The sequence below is a fragment of the Sorex fumeus genome, unplaced genomic scaffold (genome assembly GCF_029834395.1).
Source record: "Sorex fumeus unplaced genomic scaffold, SorFum_2.1 ptg000072l, whole genome shotgun sequence".
In the NCBI taxonomy this organism is placed as follows: domain Eukaryota; kingdom Metazoa; phylum Chordata; class Mammalia; order Eulipotyphla; family Soricidae; genus Sorex; species Sorex fumeus.
Genome location: NW_026606129.1, coordinates 4,710,722 through 4,729,634, shown reverse-complemented (window position 1 = coordinate 4,729,634; position 18,913 = coordinate 4,710,722). Strand labels below are relative to the sequence as shown.

General features: G+C 65.9%; 1 protein-coding gene across 1 annotated transcript; it reads right to left on the bottom strand.

Annotated features, from left to right (window-relative positions):
• Positions 1-3,431: 3,431 nt before the first annotated feature.
• EDEM1 (ER degradation enhancing alpha-mannosidase like protein 1) lies at positions 3,432-18,344 on the bottom strand. The gene is made up of 13 exons (XM_056129272.1): positions 18,338-18,344; positions 17,931-18,104; positions 16,985-17,426; positions 13,915-13,987; positions 12,147-12,250; positions 11,191-11,362; positions 10,488-10,671; positions 8,283-8,578; positions 7,280-7,450; positions 6,305-6,378; positions 5,477-5,573; positions 4,723-4,908; positions 3,432-4,512 (listed from the first exon to the last, which is right to left on the bottom strand). Exons 1-13 carry the CDS (start codon positions 18,342-18,344, stop codon positions 4,423-4,425), a joined length of 2,070 nt encoding a protein of 689 aa, XP_055985247.1. The 3' UTR covers positions 3,432-4,422.
• Positions 18,345-18,913: the final 569 nt, after the last annotated feature.

Sequence of the window (18,913 nt, the reverse complement as noted above, 5' to 3'; positions counted from 1 at the left end):
TGTTCGGAGTTAATAAAATAAGTCCGGAAGTGAGACAGTGCTGCGGGGTGATTTCACTCACGTGTGGAACGTGGATCACTAAAGTCAATAAGCCGGCGGGAAACAGGAAAACTCAATCTTGGATTCCAGGCGAATTCTGGTGGTGACCACAGAGAGGGGCCTGGGATGGGTGGAAAGAGGGTCCTTGTAGTGGGGAGTCTTGATGCTGACATGAAGCTGACCCCTGAAATTCTGTAATATTGTAAACCAGTAGCACTGTAGCACTGTCCTCCCATTGTTCATCAATTTGCTCACGCGGGCACCAGTAGTGTCTCCATTGTGAGACTTGTTACTGTTTTTTGGCATACTGAATACACCACAGGGAGCTTGCCAGGCTCTGCCGCGCGGGCGAGATACTCTCGGTAGCTTGCCGGGCTCTCCAAGAAGGGAGGAGGAATCGAACCCGGGTCAGCCACGTGCAAGGCAAATGCCCTACCTGTTGTGCTATGGCTCCAGCCCATTGTAAATCAGTAAGTCAATAAAAATAAAAATTTAAAAAGAAGAAACCAGGGGTTATCTCACTGGAGTCCTGCAGCCCGAGAAGTGAGCCTCAAGTCTCTTACTATGGCACCGCTGGATTCTTTTCGTTTCTTTTTCTTTTTCTTTTTAATGAATCGCCATGAGGTAGTCACAGACTTACAAAACTTTCGTGCTCACGTTTTAGTCATACTATGATCCCTCCACCAGTGCCCGTTCTCTACCAATGTTCCCAGTATCCCTCCCATACCCCTCACCCCTCACCCCCACCCCCGCCTCTGTGGCAGGGCATTCCCTTTTGCTCTCTCTCCCTTTGGGTGTTATGGTTTGCAATGCAGGCGTTAAGTGGCCATCATGTTCGGTCTATAGTCTACTTTCAGCACACATCTCCCCAGCCCGAGCAGGTCCTACAAGCATGCTTGACTTGGTGGTTCCTTCTCTATCTGGGCTGCCTTTCCCCCCAGCATGTGAGGCCGGCTTCCAAGCTGTGGAGCAATCCCCCTGGTCCTTGTCTCGACTATCCTTGGGTGTTAGTCTCCTATTCTGTTACTTCATATTCCACAAATGAGTGCAGTCCACCACTGGACCCTACGTTCCATTCCCAGAAGCATCCGGTCTGGCCGGTCTAGCTTGCTCTTCCCCCAGTGATGGGATTCTAGCCCCGCGGAAGGGAGAGAGAATCTCTCCTGGAATAACTCCTGTCCGCATGCCGTGTGCTACCATTAATCTGCTGAGGGATCGAAGATTTTCCTTCGGGCTTTTGTATGCATATACAAGCACCTACATTTTTGCTATTTCTGTATGCTCTCTTGTTTCTGAAAAGTGTTACCATAGTTCTTTTTTAAAAATAATACGGGTCCTGGAATATTTTTATTTTTTTCTCCACTACTGAAAGCTAAAAAGGAATTGTCTTCTACAATTCTGAAAGAATCTGGAGCAATCATGCTGCAAGCGGCTGACCTACACCCCAGATGGCCCCCAGCCCTGCCAGGAGTAAACCTGACCACAATAGGTGTAGCCCCGCCCCCCCAAAAAAGAATCATCTGTGAAACCACCTAGAGATTCATATTTTTACCTCCGAGATATTCATATTTTTAATCTCTCCTTGAATCAGTTTTAGAAATTCATATTTTGGGGGCTGGAGAGAAAGCACAGCGGGTGGAGCCTTGCAAGTGGCCAACCCAAGTTCAATTCCCAGCATCCCATATGGTCCCCCAAGCACTGCCTAACCCTAACCCTAACCCCACGGTCACCCGCCACCCCGAGGGCGTGTGTACACGTCCACCCTGTCTCTCAGGCTGAGCTCAGGGCGGGGCTGGGAAACTTCCAGGGCCGAGGGCACCTCTGGGGCACCCCGTCCCGAGCCAGCGACAGCAGCACTTGGGCTTGAGTCTCTCCCTCCTGCTTCCATTCAGGCTCAGATAAGGGCAGGGCCAGCGAAGACCAGAGTGGCCGCGCGCGCCCCGGGGGGTGGAGGCAGGAAGGCGGGAGGCCACAGTGCTGGGGCTGAGCTGGGACAAGGTCAGGGTCCCTCCACCCCTGCCCAGCCCCCAGGACGCCAGGTCCCAGGTAGGTCCTGCAGGCAGCGCGTGTGTAAGGAGGAGAGACAGAAGCACAACGCAGAAATAAGAATCTTTTTAATAAAAATTATTCATAAAAATCCGAATAGATTTCAAAGAGCAAGATGTTCCTTAATACATTTATAAAAGAACATTGGGTCCTTTTACAAAAAAGCTTTTTTACTTTAAATACACTTATTTACAGAATAAACATGAAATATCATCGATGAGGCATATTGCACTTTATGAACAAGCCTTTGTTTCCACAGATTTCCCCTCAGCTTCCAACTCTCTCTCTATATATATATATTTTTTTGCAAAATCAAAAAAATTTACTTTTTTGTGCATAATAAATTAAAAATGCAGCTTGTGTTTTGCTATTTAAAACTAGAACAAAATACCTTTAAAAATACTATTTCTCTGCCCCTGGGAAAGAGGTCGGCGGGGGTGGGGGGATGAGGAAGGAGCACAGGAACTGACAGGCTCCCGCATTCCGCCCGCCCCCACGCTCCAGGCCATGCCCACCCGGCCCGGCCTGCAGGGGAGAGGCACAAGGCGAGGCAGCCAGGCCAAGGCCAGTATGACCAGCGGCCACAGTGGCCCGAGGAGAGGGGAGGGGCATGTGCCTGGGGGGGCTGGAAGATGGAGGGGGGGCGGGGGGGGGGAGGCTGTACCCACACACCCTGCATGCACACACGGAACCAGAGGCACGGTACAGGAGGGGAGAGGGGCCCGGACCCTGAGCCACACTCTCAGGCCCGGCCCACTACGCTCCATCTGGGGGTGGGGTGGGGGGGGCTCGGCAGGCCCCTCCTCCCATAAGGCAGGCCTGGGAGAGCTTGGGAGGCGTGTGCGGGGCGGGCAGCCAGGGCTGCCACCCCCCCGCCTCTGGAGGAGAGGGACAGCTGGCCGGGAACCACACTCACGGCCGAGACCGACCCCAAAGGCAGACACGGGGCTGCGCTGGCCCAGAGGACTCGCTTCCTCTGACCAGCATGAGACAGACGGCAGCCGGCCCAGTGGCCAGCAGCGCCAGGCCGAGGGCTGGACAGTGGACACTCACCCTCGCGCCCAAGAGCCGGCACCGAGGCAGCAGTGAGGGGCGGAGATGGGGCGAGACAGGGGCCGCCTGGGGCAGGAGGGGGCCGCTTCCGCAGGCTCAGCCAGGGGCGCCCCGGAGGTGCACGAAGGCCCCCTCGCTCACCTCGAGGCCCGTGGTCTGCTCAGAGGGAAGGGATGCACGCGTGCAAGGACGTGAGTGTGTGTTGCATGGACACGCGTGTGCACGTGCGCACACGCATGTCAGGATGGAGCATTTGGGGCTGACTCAGTGCAAAGACTGCAGTTTGTTGCTGTTCGTTGGGGCCACACGCAGAGGTGCTCAGGGCTTACTCCTGGCTCTACGCTCAGGAGTTACTCCTGGCGGTGCTCGGGGGACCCTATGGAATGTCGGGGACGGAACCCTGGTTGGCTGAGTGCTGGGCAAGCGCCCTCCCTGCTGTGCTATCGCTCTGGCCCGCGACACAGAACTCAAACATCTCTCCCCTACGGATGAGGCCACGTTGACAAAGAAAGTGCTTCAGGAATAAGGTAAGAAGAAATAAGAACAAAAAAAGGGAGAGAATTAAAAAGGCAACATATAAAGTGGCGTCTTTTCTTACTTTTTCGTATAATAAATAAACATTTAAAAGACAGAGGTCACACCCCACTGCAGGGTCCCTTTATAGAAATCTCCAAGAACTGAATCCTATTACAGCTTAAAAAAAACAAGAGCATTCACTGTTCCAGATGGAACCGAGGTGAGGCTGAGACAGGCGCCAGCCCTCAGCACCCCAAAGGCAGAGGAAAGCGTCAACCAGGCGATCCACGGGCAGGGGTGACAGGCCAGGCCCCCCAGAGCGGGGCTACCGTCCGGGGGGCTCCCACGTCCTCCGTGTCCTGCCCTGGCCCTGGCCAGCATGTGGTCTCAGGGCGGCGCGGCCCCTGCCCCTCCCCTCAAGGCAGGTCTTCCCCCAGAGGGGCCAGCGGGGGCCGAGGGTGTCTCTCCCAGGAAGGCACCTGGTTGCTTGGGGAAGTCCAAGGCCAGCGCGAGCCACGTCCCGAAGGGCCACCCGCCACGCTCGGCGCGCGGCGCTCCAGCCAACGTCGGCAGCGTGGGCACAGATCGGGGATGGACACCGTCCCGAGTCCGTCCTGGGCGGCCACCCCACGGGGGACGTGAGCAGGCGTCCTGGCCCCTCGGCCCGGGGCCCGCCCCCTCTCACCTCGGGATGCTCAGAACAAGAGGACACTTTATTGAACGGGAGAGAACCGCGGAGCGGGCAGGGCCGGAGCCAGCGGGCGGTGGTCAGAGCAGGCCGACCATCTGGTCGATCTGCCGCATGTAGACGCTCTTCAGGGGAAGCGAGTAGCGCCTCTCGTCGGGGACGCGGTTGCACTGCGGGGGGAGGGGAGAGGGCCGGTGAGCGGGCGCGGGCAGCCCCAGCCTCAGCCGGGCTCGGGGCTGGGAGCCCCCCGGACTCCACCCCCTCCAGCTACAGAAACGGCTGCTGCTCCTCCCACCGGGCCCTTCCCGACGGACAACCCCCAGCACCCAGGGGGCAGGGCGGGGCCCGGGCGGCCGTGCAGCAGGGTGGGCAGCGCTCACGTTGGAGCTGGAGTTGAGGATGCGTAACTCAGACGCCTTGGCCCCCGGGCCGGGCCTGCCGCCCTCGGCGAACAGCTCCTTCCAGGGAGACTCGCGCAGGTGCTTGTCCACGGACATGATGTGGCCCTCCGTCGTGAACATGTATCTGGTCCCAGACTTGTGCACCGGGTTCTCCTCGTCAAACAGCTGGGGGGGAGGAGGGGGGGGGGGGGGGACAAATGGCGCTCAGGACCCCCGACAGCTGGGGACTCCGCCAGGCAGAAAGCGCCCGGCACCCCTGGGCCCGGCAAGGGCAGAGTCTGACCAGCGCAGAGCAGGGGCTGCTGTCCCTGGGGACCCCAGATCAGCCAGCCCACCCCAGGGAACACCAGAGGGAGGAGGCAGAGGGCCATGGAGCCCGGCGGGAGCCCTGAGACGGGTAGGGCCCGAGCCCCTAAAGGCGCCCCTCCAGGGCCAGTGAGGAAAGGGCCGGTCAGCGGGCTGGGCTGTGTGCTGGGACGGGGGGCACCCTGGGGGGGGGGGGCGGGGAGGGCAGCCTCACTCCACCCAGTCTCGCGGCTTAGCAGGCGGCTGCAGCCCGGACCCTGCAGGACGCTGGTGAGGAACCAGCAGAGTGGCTAGCACGGGACGGGGACTGTCCAGCCTCCCACGGGCCCTCCCTGCGTGTACACCAGGTGCTGGGAAACGCAGCAGGAAGCCAGCAGACACAGGGACACACAGCGACACGGGACACGGGCCCGCCGGGAGCCCGTACCAGGTAGAGGTACTTGCAGGTCTCGCTGAGGAAGAAGCTCTCCATGCGGTCCTCCTTGGACTTGTCGATGACGTGGTGCAGCGTCGCGTACCCACACCTGCAACACAGGGCGCCGAGTGGCCACTCCTGCCGCCAGACCGGGGGGCGGGGACGCGCCCGGAGGCCCAGGGGCTGCCGAGGCCCACAAGCTTCTCTATCGAGGGGCTTTGCGGCTACGCCACGAGAAGCGCCAGGGCAGGGCACGAGGAGCGCTGGCCAAAGACGCGGCCGCTCCAAGGACACACGGCCCCCGCCTCGGAGGAGAGACGCGGAGCCCGGGCCAAGGGTGGCAGGACAGACTGACCGGCGAGCAGCGAGGGGCTGGAGCGGCAGCGCGGGGGGAGGGCGCCTCTGACAGGGCTCCAACACCAGCAGGGCGGACCCCGGCCCAAAAGAACCGAACATAGACCCGAACGGCTGGACAGGGGCTGCCCAGCAGATGCCCGGCTCTGTGAGAAGAGCCCGCTCGGCTGAGCTCGCGGCATCGCTGTGTGTCAGTGTCGCTCCGTCCCTGTCGCCCCAGACAGAAGAGGGCACCCACGCCTGGTGACCCGGGGAGCCTGTGACCCAGACCTCCGCAGACACTCCAGGAGCGGGCAGACTCCCGCTCCTGCGACAAGACCCCACCACACAGGGCCACACGGGCCGCTCCCCGAGGGACGGGGACAGCACGCCCAGGGCAGGCGGAGGAAGAGGGCGCGCGAGGCGGGGGACAGGGAGACGTGCCCGGCCCCCAGCACCCCCAGGGGAGCCCCATAAGCGGCAGGAGGGGGGAACTTGAGAACTGACTTGACTTTCGTGTGCTTCTCCAGGCTCTGCAGGATGTCCATGCCCACGTGGAGGTAGAAGGGGTTCTTGGTGGCCTGCCACGGCGGGGAGGACAGTGAGATGCCCACAGCCCACGGCCCATGGCCCACAGCCCACGACCCACGGCACACACGACCCGCAGTCTACGGCCCAAGACTCATGGCTCGCAGAGCCCAGCACGCCACAGCCCTGCTCCACCACTGCCCGGCTGCCCGGCCTGGAAGCCGCCCCCACACGGACAGCTCCCGCAGGCCCAGAAACGAACACTGGCTCTGTGGCAGAGCCGGGCCCGAGGGCCAGCCCGGGGCTCCCTGCCCCGCCGGGCGAGACTCTGGGCCGAGAGGCCCAGGCACCCACACTCTGCCCCCAGTGACTCCTGCCGCCTGCCCCCGCCCCCGCGCTCTCCGGCCGAGGCTCCAGTCTAAGAGCCAGTGTCAGCTGGCACGCAGAGGACGCCACAGCTACCCACGGCAGAACCCGCGGCTGCATGGAGCAGCTGCCAAGGCGAAGCCACGAGTCTGAGGTCTGTGTGGACCCGCAGAGCCCGGGGAAGGCGGGAGGGCCCGGACCGCAGGGAGCCGGCGGCCGGGGCATCATATCCTCTGAGGCCTCCAGAGGCCCGCCGAGCCCTCCCTCCCCCATCCGAGGCAGGTGGCAGCTCTGGGGACAGTGGTCCCCCCCAGAGGCCGTGAGGAGTCGCCAGAGCCACGTGGAGTGGACGGACGAGGGTGACGGTGTGTCCACGGCCTCACGCTCGGGGGTGGGGGGCCCCGCGGCCAGGGCAGCTCCCCGGACCAGAGTCTCACGGAAGGACCTAACGGAAGTGGCCGCAGGGGGATGCCAGCAGTGAGCTGCTGGACCAGGGGCACGGCGCTGGGCACTCGGCCCCGACCAGGCCCCGACCCTGTGGCAGTGGGGACGCTGGGGACGGGGAGACATGGGGCCCCGCCGCGTCACCTGGTAGAGCAGGTAGGTGGACTCCACCAGCTCGGGCCGCAGCGGGTAGAAGAGCACGTCGGGCGCCTGCAGCTGCCAGTTGTAGCGCTCAGGGAGGGCCCCATAGCGCTTCCAGATGGCGTAGTAGAAGGCGTGCAGGCAGATGGCGTCCTCCACGTCCCCAATCAGGACCTGCGGGCGCACAGCGGCACTGACACGCGACCCCCAGGAAGCACGCGGGACCCTGCTCAGATGCGCCCTCCCTCACCCCCGCCGGGACCGTCACTCCCTAACCACTACTGGGACCATCTCCCCCTCACCCCTGCTAGGACTCACTCTCCCTCACCCCTGCTGGGGCTCACACTCCCGGACCATCACTCCCACACCCCTGCTGGGACTCACCCTAACTCAACCCCTGCTGGGACTGTCACTCCTCAGCCCTCCTGGAGCTCATCCTCCCTCACCTCTGCTGGGACCGTCACTCCCTCAGCCCTGCTGGGACCATCACTCCCTACCCACTACTGGGACCATCACTCCCTCACCCCTGCTAGGACTCACTCTCCCTCACCCCTGCTGGGACTCACCCTAACTCAACCCCTGCTGGGACCATCACTCCCTCACCCCTGCTAGGACTCACTCTCCCTCACCCCTGCTGGGACTCACCCTAACTCAACCCCTGCTGGGACCATCACTCCCTCACCCCTGCTGCAGCATGCCTATTTTGTTGCTGGTTTTCACACCCGCGGTGCTCAGTGCTCCTCTAAGCTCAGTGCTCGGGGAAGGCTTCTGGAGGTCCCCAGGGGACCAAACAGTCCCCAGGCCCCCTGCTCTGCAGCCCACCGGGCCATCTCCAGTCCCTCACCCCAGTTCTCCTCTTACCCACGAGCACGAGCAGAGACAAACCAGCCCCAACAGCACCCAGACTGCAGGGGCGGGGGGGGCGGGGCGGGGCGGGGCGGGGCGGGGCGGGGCAGCATCCGGCCAGCCTGGCCGGAGCCCGGGCTGAGGCGGGGCGAGACGGCACCTGCAGTCCCGGGAAGAAGGCCTGCAGGGAGTCGATCCACGTGTTCATCAGCTGCCCGCTGAACATGTTCACGTTGACGTAGAGCGGCGGGTCCCCTTCACCCTCGTTGCAGGCTTCCCGGCCTCTGCGCATGTAGCTCTGGATGCTGCGGTAGGCGGCGTTGAACATGTGCAGGTCGTCGTCCTCGCCAAAGAGGATGTAGGCCTTGAGCAGGTACTCGTAGAAGGAGTCCAGGCCGGCGCCCAGGCCGCTCTGCTTGCCCACCCAGTGGCCCGTCTGGATGTTCACGACGTTGCCTGCGGGCAGAGATCAGCCGGATTAGCCCACGAGAGTCCCGGCTCCGTTCTGACCCGCGGGGGCGCGCGCCTGCCCAGGGCTGCCACCCCCGAGTGGGGGTCGTTGCTGAAAAGGCTCTTCGGGAAGGAAGCGTGAGAACCAAAGCCGAAGGCGGACGGATGGCGTAGGCCGACCCCACGACCGGGCTGGGAGGGAAGGGGGGCTGGGGCCACTCGCCGTCTCGGAGGGGGACCTGAGCAGGGACGCTGGGTCCAGCGGGGACGGGTGTGTTGGAATAACGCGCCGGGGAAACCACCAGGAACCGGACCGTGGACCGTGAGCCTCAATGCAGGGTTTCGTAAGGAAAACGCACCACGCAGCTGCTCAGGGCTGAAGCGGCAGCATGGCGGGCTCCTGCCCTGCACGCGGCTTACGGCCCACCCCGGGCACCCACACGGCACCCGAGCACTGCGGGGAGTGATCCCCGACGCCTCCGACCCCTCCACTGACATGCCAAGACAAGGGCTGCCTGGCTCCCGGGGCAAACCAACACACGGCCCTAGAAGGAAGCCTTGTCTGGATCATTTCTAGCAGATTACTCACAACAAGCATAAATTATACAGGCCGTGCTCAGAGCGTGGGGGAGGAGCATTTGAAATATGGCGGCGGGATTGGTGCTGGAATATTAAATGTAATAAACTGTTGCAAACAGCTTTATAAAACTGAAATAAAATTGAAAAAAAAAGAAAAGGGAGCCCTGCGCACAGCCAGGAGTGGCCCTGAGCACAGAGCCGGGAGTCAGCCCCAAGCACAGAGCTGGGAGTCAGTTCCGAGCACAGAGCCGGGAGTCAGCCCTGAGCAGAGCCAGGAGTGATACTGAGCAGAGAGCCGGGAGTGAGCCCCGAGCACAGAGCTGGGAGTCAGCCCTAAGCACCACACCAGGTGTGACACCAATGACAACAGTAATAATAATACAAGTGCTGACCCGGAGAAGAATCAAGGGTCTCTGGTGCGTGAATCAGGAACTGCACGCCAGGCGGCAGATGCGCACACGGACGCTTGCCTGACCCGGGGCAGCCCGGGCGCCCCATAATGCCTTGGGCTGGGGGTGATGGAGCAGAGCTGGCGAGCTGCCGGGACACCCCCAGGGACAGACTCAGCGTCTCCGATGGCTGAGTGTGCTGGTGTCAAACAAGAGAATCGTCTCCGCAGGGGTCCCTGCAGCGCCCCCAGGTGGCCTCTGGGCACCAACCTCACGAGGGCGCTCGCTCTGGCTGTCAGCACCACGGGGCAGAAACCCACCGGGGGTCACTAGCTTTGTGGCCATCTCTTGTTTGGGGGCCACACCTGGTGGTGCTCAAGGAATCCTCTCCGCTTCGTGCTCAGGGACCACAAGCACCCGGATGAAGCCCGGGGCCCAGCAAGCAGCAGCGCCCTCGGGCCTGACACCTTCCACACAGCCGACCCTGTTCGAGCCTCAGCCCCCTGTGGTTCCCTGAGCAGGTCCAGGAGTGGCCCAGAAGCACAGGCCCAGGAGCAAGCCCTGAGCATCGCCAGGTAGAGCCCAGAATCAAGACGCACAAAGGAGAACCAACGAGGCTGCGCTCCTGCCTCTGAGCTGCCTCCTGGATCCAGAGGACCTTTGCTTGGGGGAGGCCACGCCCCGCGGGGCGCAGGGCTGACTCCTGAAGGGGCTCGGGGGGCCTCGTGGGGTGGGGGGGTCAGAACCTGGGTCCCCGTGCTCTCCCCGGTCCCCCGCAGTCCTTAGGGAACAGGAGCGTGGCCCGGTGCGAAGTGAGCGGGGCCTGACCACGGCCCCCGGAGTCCAGCTGTCCCCTCGGCCACTCTGGGAGCCGGTCCGGCCCGGAGGGCAGCCGCGCCCAGCCCAGCCCGCAGAGGAGGACGGAGAGGACTCGGGTGCCAGCATACCTAACAAGCCCGTGTCGTTGCTCCGCAGACTCCAGAGGGCCTTCACTGCCCGCCGGGCCACCCACTCGAACGTGGAGTCCCCCAGCAGGCGGCTCAGGATCCCGAACTCCACCAGGAGGGAGCCCGCGCCCGCCGTGCACGTCTCGTTGTTGCTGTCAGGGGGGACGCCCGTCTTGAGGTTCACCTGCGGACACGGGGCAGAGACAGACACTGCCGGGGCGGGAACACCGGACGGCAGGGAGGGCAGCAGCCTTGCCTGTGGCCAACCCGTGTTTGATCCCCAGGACCCACTGTGGTTCCCCGGCACTGCCGGGAGGGAGCCCCGAGCAGAGAGCTGGGAGTCAGCCCCGAGCACTGAGCCGGGAGTGACCCCGAGCACAGAGCCAGGAAGGAGCCCTGAGCACTGAGCCGGGAGTCAGCCCCGAGCACTGAACCAAGCCCGGCCAGCAGGGCGCACAGGTGAGAGGCCGCGCGTCCCCCTGCCCCTAGTCCAGACCTCGCCATGCAGCTGCAGGGCGGCGCGACCCCTCAGCGACAGGCTGACAGGGCCGCACCTGGACCCACAGCTGGGACAAACTCCATGCAGGCGGCAGTGGCCCCGCTCGGGGTGGACATGGGGGGCTCGGCAAGAGGCCAGTGAATGCACCCCGGGGCCCCACGAGCACCCAAACTTCAGCCCCCGCCCCCTCGGCAGGGGACCTACCCGCGGGTAGGGGATCCCGGTCTTGGTGTTCTCGAAGGCCGGCAGCAGCCGCACAGCCAGGTCGTGGGCCATGTGCAGCAGCTCGTTGTCGTAGTCCTTGATGGCCATGTCCCCGAAGGGCTGCTTGGTGTCGGTGATGATCCTGTGTGCGGAGAGGAGGCTGCCCAGGACCCTGCAACAGAGGCACCGGAGTGAAGGCCGCCGCCGCGGCCGGACAACAGGGGGCGCTGACACCCGCAGTGGGAATGGGGAATGCAGAGCCCTCCCGGTGAGTCACAGTTCCTCGGACTGGGGGCACGGGCCCCGGGAGAAAGCGAAGGCAACCGTGTTCCTGGCTACCAAGTCCCCACCGGGGTGAGGCCGGGAAAGTGGGGGGCCAAGCGGGCGCCACCGCCCAGCCCCAGGCCTCTCCAGTGCTCCGGAACAGAAGCGCTCATGGCACTGGCAGTTTCAGGGGGGCCCGGGCCATACCCTGGGGGCAGGGGCTGGGCGGGGGGCGACTCTTGCCTCTGCCTGGGGCTCCAGGGGCGGCCCCAGCCCCCCGCCCGGCCCCGCTCTCAGCTCCACACGCTCTGCAGCTTTCGGGGCAAAAGGCGCTTTCTGGAAGCCCAAATGGACAGAGGAACAATCGTCGTGGGACACAAATCTGGGGGTGGGACGGGGCCGATACAAGAAGGGGCCAGGGCCCGAGCAGGGTGAGGCCGGGCAAGCGGGGAGGACACCCACAGGGTCCCCCAGGGCAGGACCCCTGACTGCAGGGTGCGGCCCCCAAACCAAAGCACCAACAAAGAGGGGCCCGAAGGCGGAGGGGGCGGAGGCCAGTGAGAGACCAGCGAGCGCCCAGGAGGGGCCTGCAGGGCTCCGTGCAGGCGGCACCGAGACCAGAGCGCGCCTGGCCACGGCCTCCCGGGAGGGCCCCACCCCCCCTCCGTCCGTCCCTGCCGCCGGCGAGGTACCTTATCGTGGCCTCAAACACCTGCACGGTGGAGTCTCGGTCGAAGGAGACGGTGTCGATCACCAGCCTGACGGCTTTCTGGAACTCGGAGGAATTCCCCATTATCTGGGAAAAGAGAAATAACGGAACGTGAGCGGTGTCGGCAGCAGATGGGGTCCCAGACGGCCCCGCGCGGGCATCTGCGTGTGGCAAGAGGGGAGGTGGGCGCGGGGCAGAATCACACCAGCACCGGCCCGTCTGCCCGCCCCGAGTTCCAGTCCAGGGCACCCAAGCCAAGCACACGGCCCCCCCGATTTCCAAATGAGCAGAAACGAATCCCGGTGAAGGCGTGAAACTGAGCTCGGGTGCGGAATTCTGGGAGAAGGAACTCCCTGGGAAACGGATCTGCCGTTTCGTCCACAGGCCCAAGCAGGCTGAGAAACGCCGGCATGACCTCAGGGGAATACGGAGAAACAGCGGTGCCCAAACCCAGACAGGCCAGTAGCCAGCCGGCCTGGGGTTCCGTTGGCCGGTTCTGGAGCCACACGCCAGGCGGAGCCTGACAGTCATTCCCAGGGGTGCTCAGGGAGCACTGTGGGATGGAACCTGGGCCTGTGCTCGGCGCGGAGTGCTCTGCGCCCTGCGTGAACTTGGCCAAATGCGGCCCAGAGGCCCGGCACCTGGCTCGGGCCTCAGGGGACAGAGCAATGAGTGTCACAGACTTGGTGGTTTCCGCGTCTCTGAGCAAGGCGTGCCGACACGCTTCCGTGTCTCCAAACTCTGACACGTCTCGGGTCTACAGCACCACAAAGACGCAGGGAGGGTGGGAATGGCTGCAGGCCCGGGGTCCCTTTCGGGCCGATCTTCTAAAAGATCCTGTGTCCAAGGCCGCAGGGTCGCCCTTGCATCTGGTGCAGCTCGGGAGAAACGTCCCCAAATAGCACGGGGAGCACGGCTGCGACCCTCTGCCGAGAAGCCCCGGGGCAGGGCCGTTTCCTCTGGGGCCCTCCTGCACCCGGAGCGTAGACGGGGCCTGGACGGGACAGACGGGGGCGTCACATGTCTGTCCCGGGTGCTCCGGGCGGCCATGCACAAGCCCCAGCCACGAGACCCCCACGCAGACCCCTCCAGCTCGGGGAAGAGGGTCTTGCTGGGGTCCAACCGGGAGGGGGGCAGCCGCCCTCAGGTGCACAGCAGAGAGGGCGCCCAGGCAAGCAGGACCTGGACGGGCATGTCAGGGCACATTCTCGGCGTACTGGGGTGGGCAGGGGCGGCCATGTGCCTCCCCAGGGGACGCCGGACCCGGCCACTGCTGGGATGAGACCTGAGCACTGCGGTCACCCACATTCCGGTAATTCTCCAGTCCAGGAGACCGGGGTGGACTCGGCCGGCCGGCCCTCTCTGCGTGGACCGCGGGCCACGGCAGAGAGGAAGCCGTGACAGTCCCCTTGCCTCGGCCAGGGAGCCACGGGTAACGGCCAGCACCAGCCCAGCAATGCATCCGTCCACAGTCCCCAGGTGGGCCCCAGACGCAGGCAGGCTCCGGGGTTCAGCTGGGCATCCAGTGTGGACACCGCAAACTGTGAGCTTCTGTGAGACCCGCGGGTCTCCGAGGGACTCAGAGGGAGGAACTGCTCCCGTCCGCGGTTGACTGGCAGACGCGGCCACGGAGGAACTGAGAGCGAGCCAGGGCTGGGTCGGCGGCCCCATGAGACTTCCTGGGCAAGCTGCTTCCCCGGGGGCGGCCGGGCGAGTCCAGCGGACAACAGGCAGGCAGACCCGACACTCACTGCCAGCGTGTCCAGCGCGTCGACCAGCGTCAAGGAGTAGTTCCCGAGGACATCATTGATATTCAGGTTTGAACTGGAAAAAAAGAGAGAGGATGAAACAGGGGAACGTTGTTTTCACAAGAGAGCAGAAAAAAATAAACTAAAATACAGTGAAACTCAGCAGCCGCCGGAAACCCATCCCGGACCGCAGGGAGCAAGAATGGGGGTGGCCGGCACGGCACAGCCGGGAGCCGGGAGCGTGCCCAGGGTCTCTGCCCTCCCTGGCGGCGTTTCCTCAGCAAACGTAATCCGTCTCTCTGCCGAGCCCGAGATCTCTGACACCCAAACCACCAGGACAAGCAGGGCAGAGCAAGTCCCAGGGGCTGGCGGGGGCCATCACATGGAAGGGTGGCTGGGCAGCCGGGTGTCACCCAGCCACCAGGAGGCCCTCCGGCCGGGGCAGGACCTACTTCTCGCCTGCCTGGGGGGATCCAAGTCACAGGGGCCCTGGGGGACACCCACCTGTCCCAGCACCTACACTGCTCGAGCGCTGCTCACGCCCGAGGCTCGGACTCCGCAGGGTGGCGGGCAGGATAAGAAACGGTCTGGGGTGCTGGAGCTACAGTACAGCGGGGAGGGCGTTTGCCTTGCACACGGCCAACCTGGGCTCGAATCCCAGCAGCCCATAGGGTCCCCCAAGCACCGCCAGGAGTGATTCCTGAGCCCAGAGCCAGGAGGAAGCCCTGTGCATCACTGGGTTTATTTTATTTTAAAAGCAAAATAAACAAATAAATTTTAAAAAATCAAGAAGCCTGCGGCTGGGGACCCTCGGGGTCGTGCCTGCAGACCCGGAGAGGAGCTACGGACGCCGGGAATAAGAACTAAGATGCCCCTGAGAGTCAGCGGCGTGAGGGAACGGGCCAGAGGCCTCGCCCCTCTGCAGCCCCCTTCAAATCCGCTGCAGTCACCCTCGGGCCCAGGAGCCTCCACAGCTCCGAGCAATGGGCCCGAATCCTCCCACTTCAACAGGAACAAACTGCACGGCCAGCTCCACGCACCCCGGTGCGTCCCACGGTGCTGGGTACTGACTGGGTGCTGGGAGCTCAGCCTGGGTCTAGGGTCTGAGATTCCATGCCGGGAACATTTTCAGACAAACTAGCGAGACGGGCCACTGCCACCTCCTCTCTCCTCTTGGCCACACTGGCTTCTGCTTGCCCATTCTGGGGGGCGCTGAGCAAGTGCCGCCCAGAGGGACCGGACACCTGCAGGAGGAGCCAGCGAGAGCAGGTGCTCAGCTCCGCGGGTGTCTGGGTGTCTGGGGGCAGGGCAAGCTGCGGCAGGAAGGGGGAGGGGCCCCCAGACCCCGCCCCCCACTTCCTCTGCACAGCCCAGGGCTCACCACAACCCTGCTGCCATCTGAAGGCCCTGCTCACCCCAAATCTGAGCCGGGGGCACCGGGAGCCCCTGACACACAGCCTGGACGCCGAGGCTGTGCCAGGGCCCAGGAGGGGGCAGGCAGAGACCCCCCAGCCCCCAGCACCAGGCTCCACATGCCACAGGGCCAGCCGGCCAGGGGGACGGGCCAGGGGACCATCGACAGAGTCCGAGGAGGAAAGGAGCCGCAGCTCAGTGGCCAGCAGGGGTGGGCAGAGACCGCAACGGCTTCCCGAGGGCCTGAGCCGCGGTCACTTTCCCGTAGACGGCCTGGAACACGGACCTGCTCCGTCGAGCCGGCCCCGCCGGCACAGAACCCCGCGGGCAGTCGCAGGTGGACACACACGGGGCTGGCTCTGGTTCCGTCAGGCGGGTCAGGCCCCGCGCACAAGAGCGCGTGGCGCATCTGCCAGGACCACCTGGGCCACCTGCACAGCCCGCTGAGCTACCCTCAGGGGTCGGACGGCCTGGCCTTTCAGAGCCGCCCCTGCGCCCTGGGGCTCCGGGTCAGGGGCTGTCACTGGGCCCAGCACTCCCAGAGGTGCGGAAGGGAGGGGAGGGCAGGAAGACCCCGCGGCTGCCAGCTCCCGGGGGCAGCCCGAGCCCCCAGTGCCGCCCTCCACGCTGCTGTGCTCCAGCAGGCCTGACCTCAGCCCTCGAACTGTCACACCCGGCCACGCCCAGACAAAGGCCAGCAGGCAGGAGGTGGCCCGGCCACACACCAGGGAGCCTGGGCCCACCGAGAAAACCCCCTCAAATGCCCTCCGTCCGGGTCCAGTCCAGCCCGTCACACCCAGGGCTCCAGCACAACTTCCCTCTGGGCAGCCCAAGGGGGTGGGGGTGGGGGCCCAACAGGAGACCAGTAGAGTGCAAGGCGGGGGTGGGGGGCATCTGGGGGTCACAGGCTCCTGGGGGACTGCGAGGTCATGGATGGAAGGGGGGCAGAGGGGGAGAGTGTAGGGGCTTGTGGGGGGATCCTGGGGGAGAATGGAGGGGCTTTTGTTTGGGGGGGGTGTTCCCGGGCTCCTGGGACAAAGTGGAGGGGCCTGTGCGGGGTAATGGGGTGAGGGGCCTGTGTGTGTGTGGAGGGGGGGTTCCCTGGGGAAGAGAGTAGAGACCTGTTGGGGGTCCCTGGCTCCTGGGGGAGAGTTAGGGGCCTGTGGGGTTTTCCCAAGAGTGTAAGGGCCCGCGAGAGTGTGGAGGGGCTGGGTGGGCGCCCGGGGGGAGAGTGGAGGGACTGGGTGGCGGTCCCGGGCCCCAGGGGGAGGAGAGTGGAGGGGCTGGCTGGGGGGTCCCGGGCCCCGGGTGAGCGTGGAGGGGCTGCGCGTGGGGGGTCCCGGGGCTCAAGGGGAGAGTGTGGAGGGGCTGGGTGGGCGCCCGGGGGAGGAGAGTGGAGGGGCTGGCTGGGGGGGTCCCGGGCCCCGGGTGAGCGTGGAGGGGCTGCGCGTGGGGGGGTCCCGGGCCCCGGGTGAGCGTGGAGGGGCTGCGCGTGGGGGGTCCCGGGGCTCAAGGGGAGAGTGTGGAGGGGCTGGGTGGGCGCCCGGGGGAGGAGAGTGGAGGGGCTGGCTGGGGGGGGTCCCGGGCCCCGGGTGAGCGTGGAGGGGCTGCGCGCGGGGGGGTCCCGGGGCCCCCGCCCGCCCGCCCGCGCCGCACTCACGGGTCCCCGCGGTCGGGGCCGCGGCCGCGGCAGTCGATGGGGTTGAGCTCGTCCTGCGGGAAGGCGTGCGCCATGTAGTTGTCGTAGCCGAAGACGAACATGCCCCGCGCGCGGTCGCGCATGCGGGCGCGCAGCCCCGGCGGGAAGGCGCCCGCGTAGCGCCGCTCGTACTCGTCGCGCCCGCGGCCCGCGCCCCACGGCGCCCCCCGCGGGGGCGGGGGCGGGGGGCGGCGGCCGCGCGGGGCCCGCGGGCGCCGGGCGGGGCCGCGGCCAGGCCGGGCCGGGGGGCGGCGGGCCCGGGCCGAGCGCCAGCCAGAGCGCCGCGTGCAGGCCCAGGCGCAGCAGCAGCAGCGCCAGCACGAGCGCTCGCCAGGGCATGGCCGCGCCGGCCCGCGGGCATCCTGCGCCTCGGGCCCGCCCGCGCCGCCGCCGCGCGCGGCCCCTTTAAGGAACTCCCCCGTGACGCGCCCGGAACCGGCCCATTGTCGCCCGCCCCCGGCCCCGCCGGCCCGCGGCCCGGCCGGCCCGGCCCGGCCCCGCGCCCCGCGCGCTCCCGCCCGCGATTGGCCCGGCCGCCTCCCGGCTCGCGGGGCGCCGCCCGGGGCTCCGGCGCGCGCCGCGCCGCCCCCGCCGGGCCCCGCCCCGGCCCCGCCCCGGCGGCCGCCGCCCCGCCCCGGCTGCGCGCGCCGGCCCCGCCCCCGCCACGCCCCCGCCGCCGCCGCGCCGCCGAGGCCCCGCCCCCGGAGCCCGGGCCCCGCCCCGCGCCGGCCACGCCCCCCGCCGCGCCGCCGAGGCCCCGCCCCCGGAGCCCGGGCCCCGCCCCTCGCCGGGCCCCGCCCCCGGGCGGTCCCCAGCGCGGAAGAGCTGGCGTGGCGCGCCCCGGCCGCTCGGGGCTCGGGCGGAGAACTTGCAGCCAATGGGCGCGCGGCACGGAGCGCTGCCCCACGCCGGATGCGGACGTGGCCCGACCCGTCCGCCCCCGAGGCCGGCCGGCCCGAGGGCGCGCGCCCGGAGGCCCGGGAGGGCAGCCCCTGCGGCCGCTGGGCCCGGGGGGCCTCGCAGAGCCGGAGTGCTGCGTCGTCTCTGCGCGCCCCGTGGGGGGCCGGGGGGACCCGGGGTCCTGGGAGACGAGGGCTCGCGGGGGGCTCTCGGCGCCTGGCGGGTCCGGGAGATAATACTGAACTGTGCTCTTGCACGCTCAGCGGCTTGCCCGGATGCCCACAGGGGTCACGCCCCCCCGCCCCCCCCTTGCACCTGCTTCCCACCTCAGGGGGTTGCCAGCACCAGCTCTGCAAAGCTTTGGACCCTCATTCCGCCTCCTGGGGCTTCGGCTCCTCTTCCCGGTTTGGAAACCGTCCATTCGGGTCTGCCCTCTTTCCCGCCCTGGGCCTGTTAAACTGGTTCCTGAAAGGCTTGGGAAACGGGCTTGGGGCTTGCGTGGCCGGGAGCTGGGAGCCGGGAGCCTGCAGCTGGCCTTGGCCGCATGCAGAGAAGTGAGTCAGGGGGATGGAGGCACGGCCTTAGCCTGCTGAGGCGTGACAGGCACCGGCTTCTGACAGCAGCTGGCACTGACTGAGAAGCCCTTCAGGTTGGCTGCCCTCCTGCCTCCCTAGATCCTGGTGAGGAGTCAGCCAAGCAGTAAGAGTCTTAAGCAGAGCATGAGGCCAAGTCTGGCCAAGAAAATTCTGCTTTTTCTCCACTCTGAGAGATGCAGAGGATAAGCCTTGCAGGAGCACAAACTCGGCTGCCGGGTGTGGAGAGTCAGCTCGGGACTGCCTGGTTCCTTATCTGCTGAGCTGCAGCTTGGTAAAACCTAAGAGGTTTGGGAGGGCTGCACCCCCCAGTGCTCGGGGATCAAACCCAGGCTTCCAGCAGGCAGAGTTTGCTCAGGGTCCAGCTTTTCCGCCTAATTTTGAAGTTTCCACTTGT

Bases quoted from the DNA above. Each gene is read 5' to 3' on its own strand.
- EDEM1 (XM_056129272.1), bottom strand. The intron at 17,427-17,930 runs GTGGGGCAGCGC...AGTTCCTTAAAG, and splicing joins GGGCCACGTCCGCATCCGGC to GGGCCGCGCGCGGCGGCGGC. The intron at 11,363-12,146 runs GTACCTCGCCGG...CCTCTGTTGCAG, and splicing joins GTGTTTGAGGCCACGATAAG to GGTCCTGGGCAGCCTCCTCT.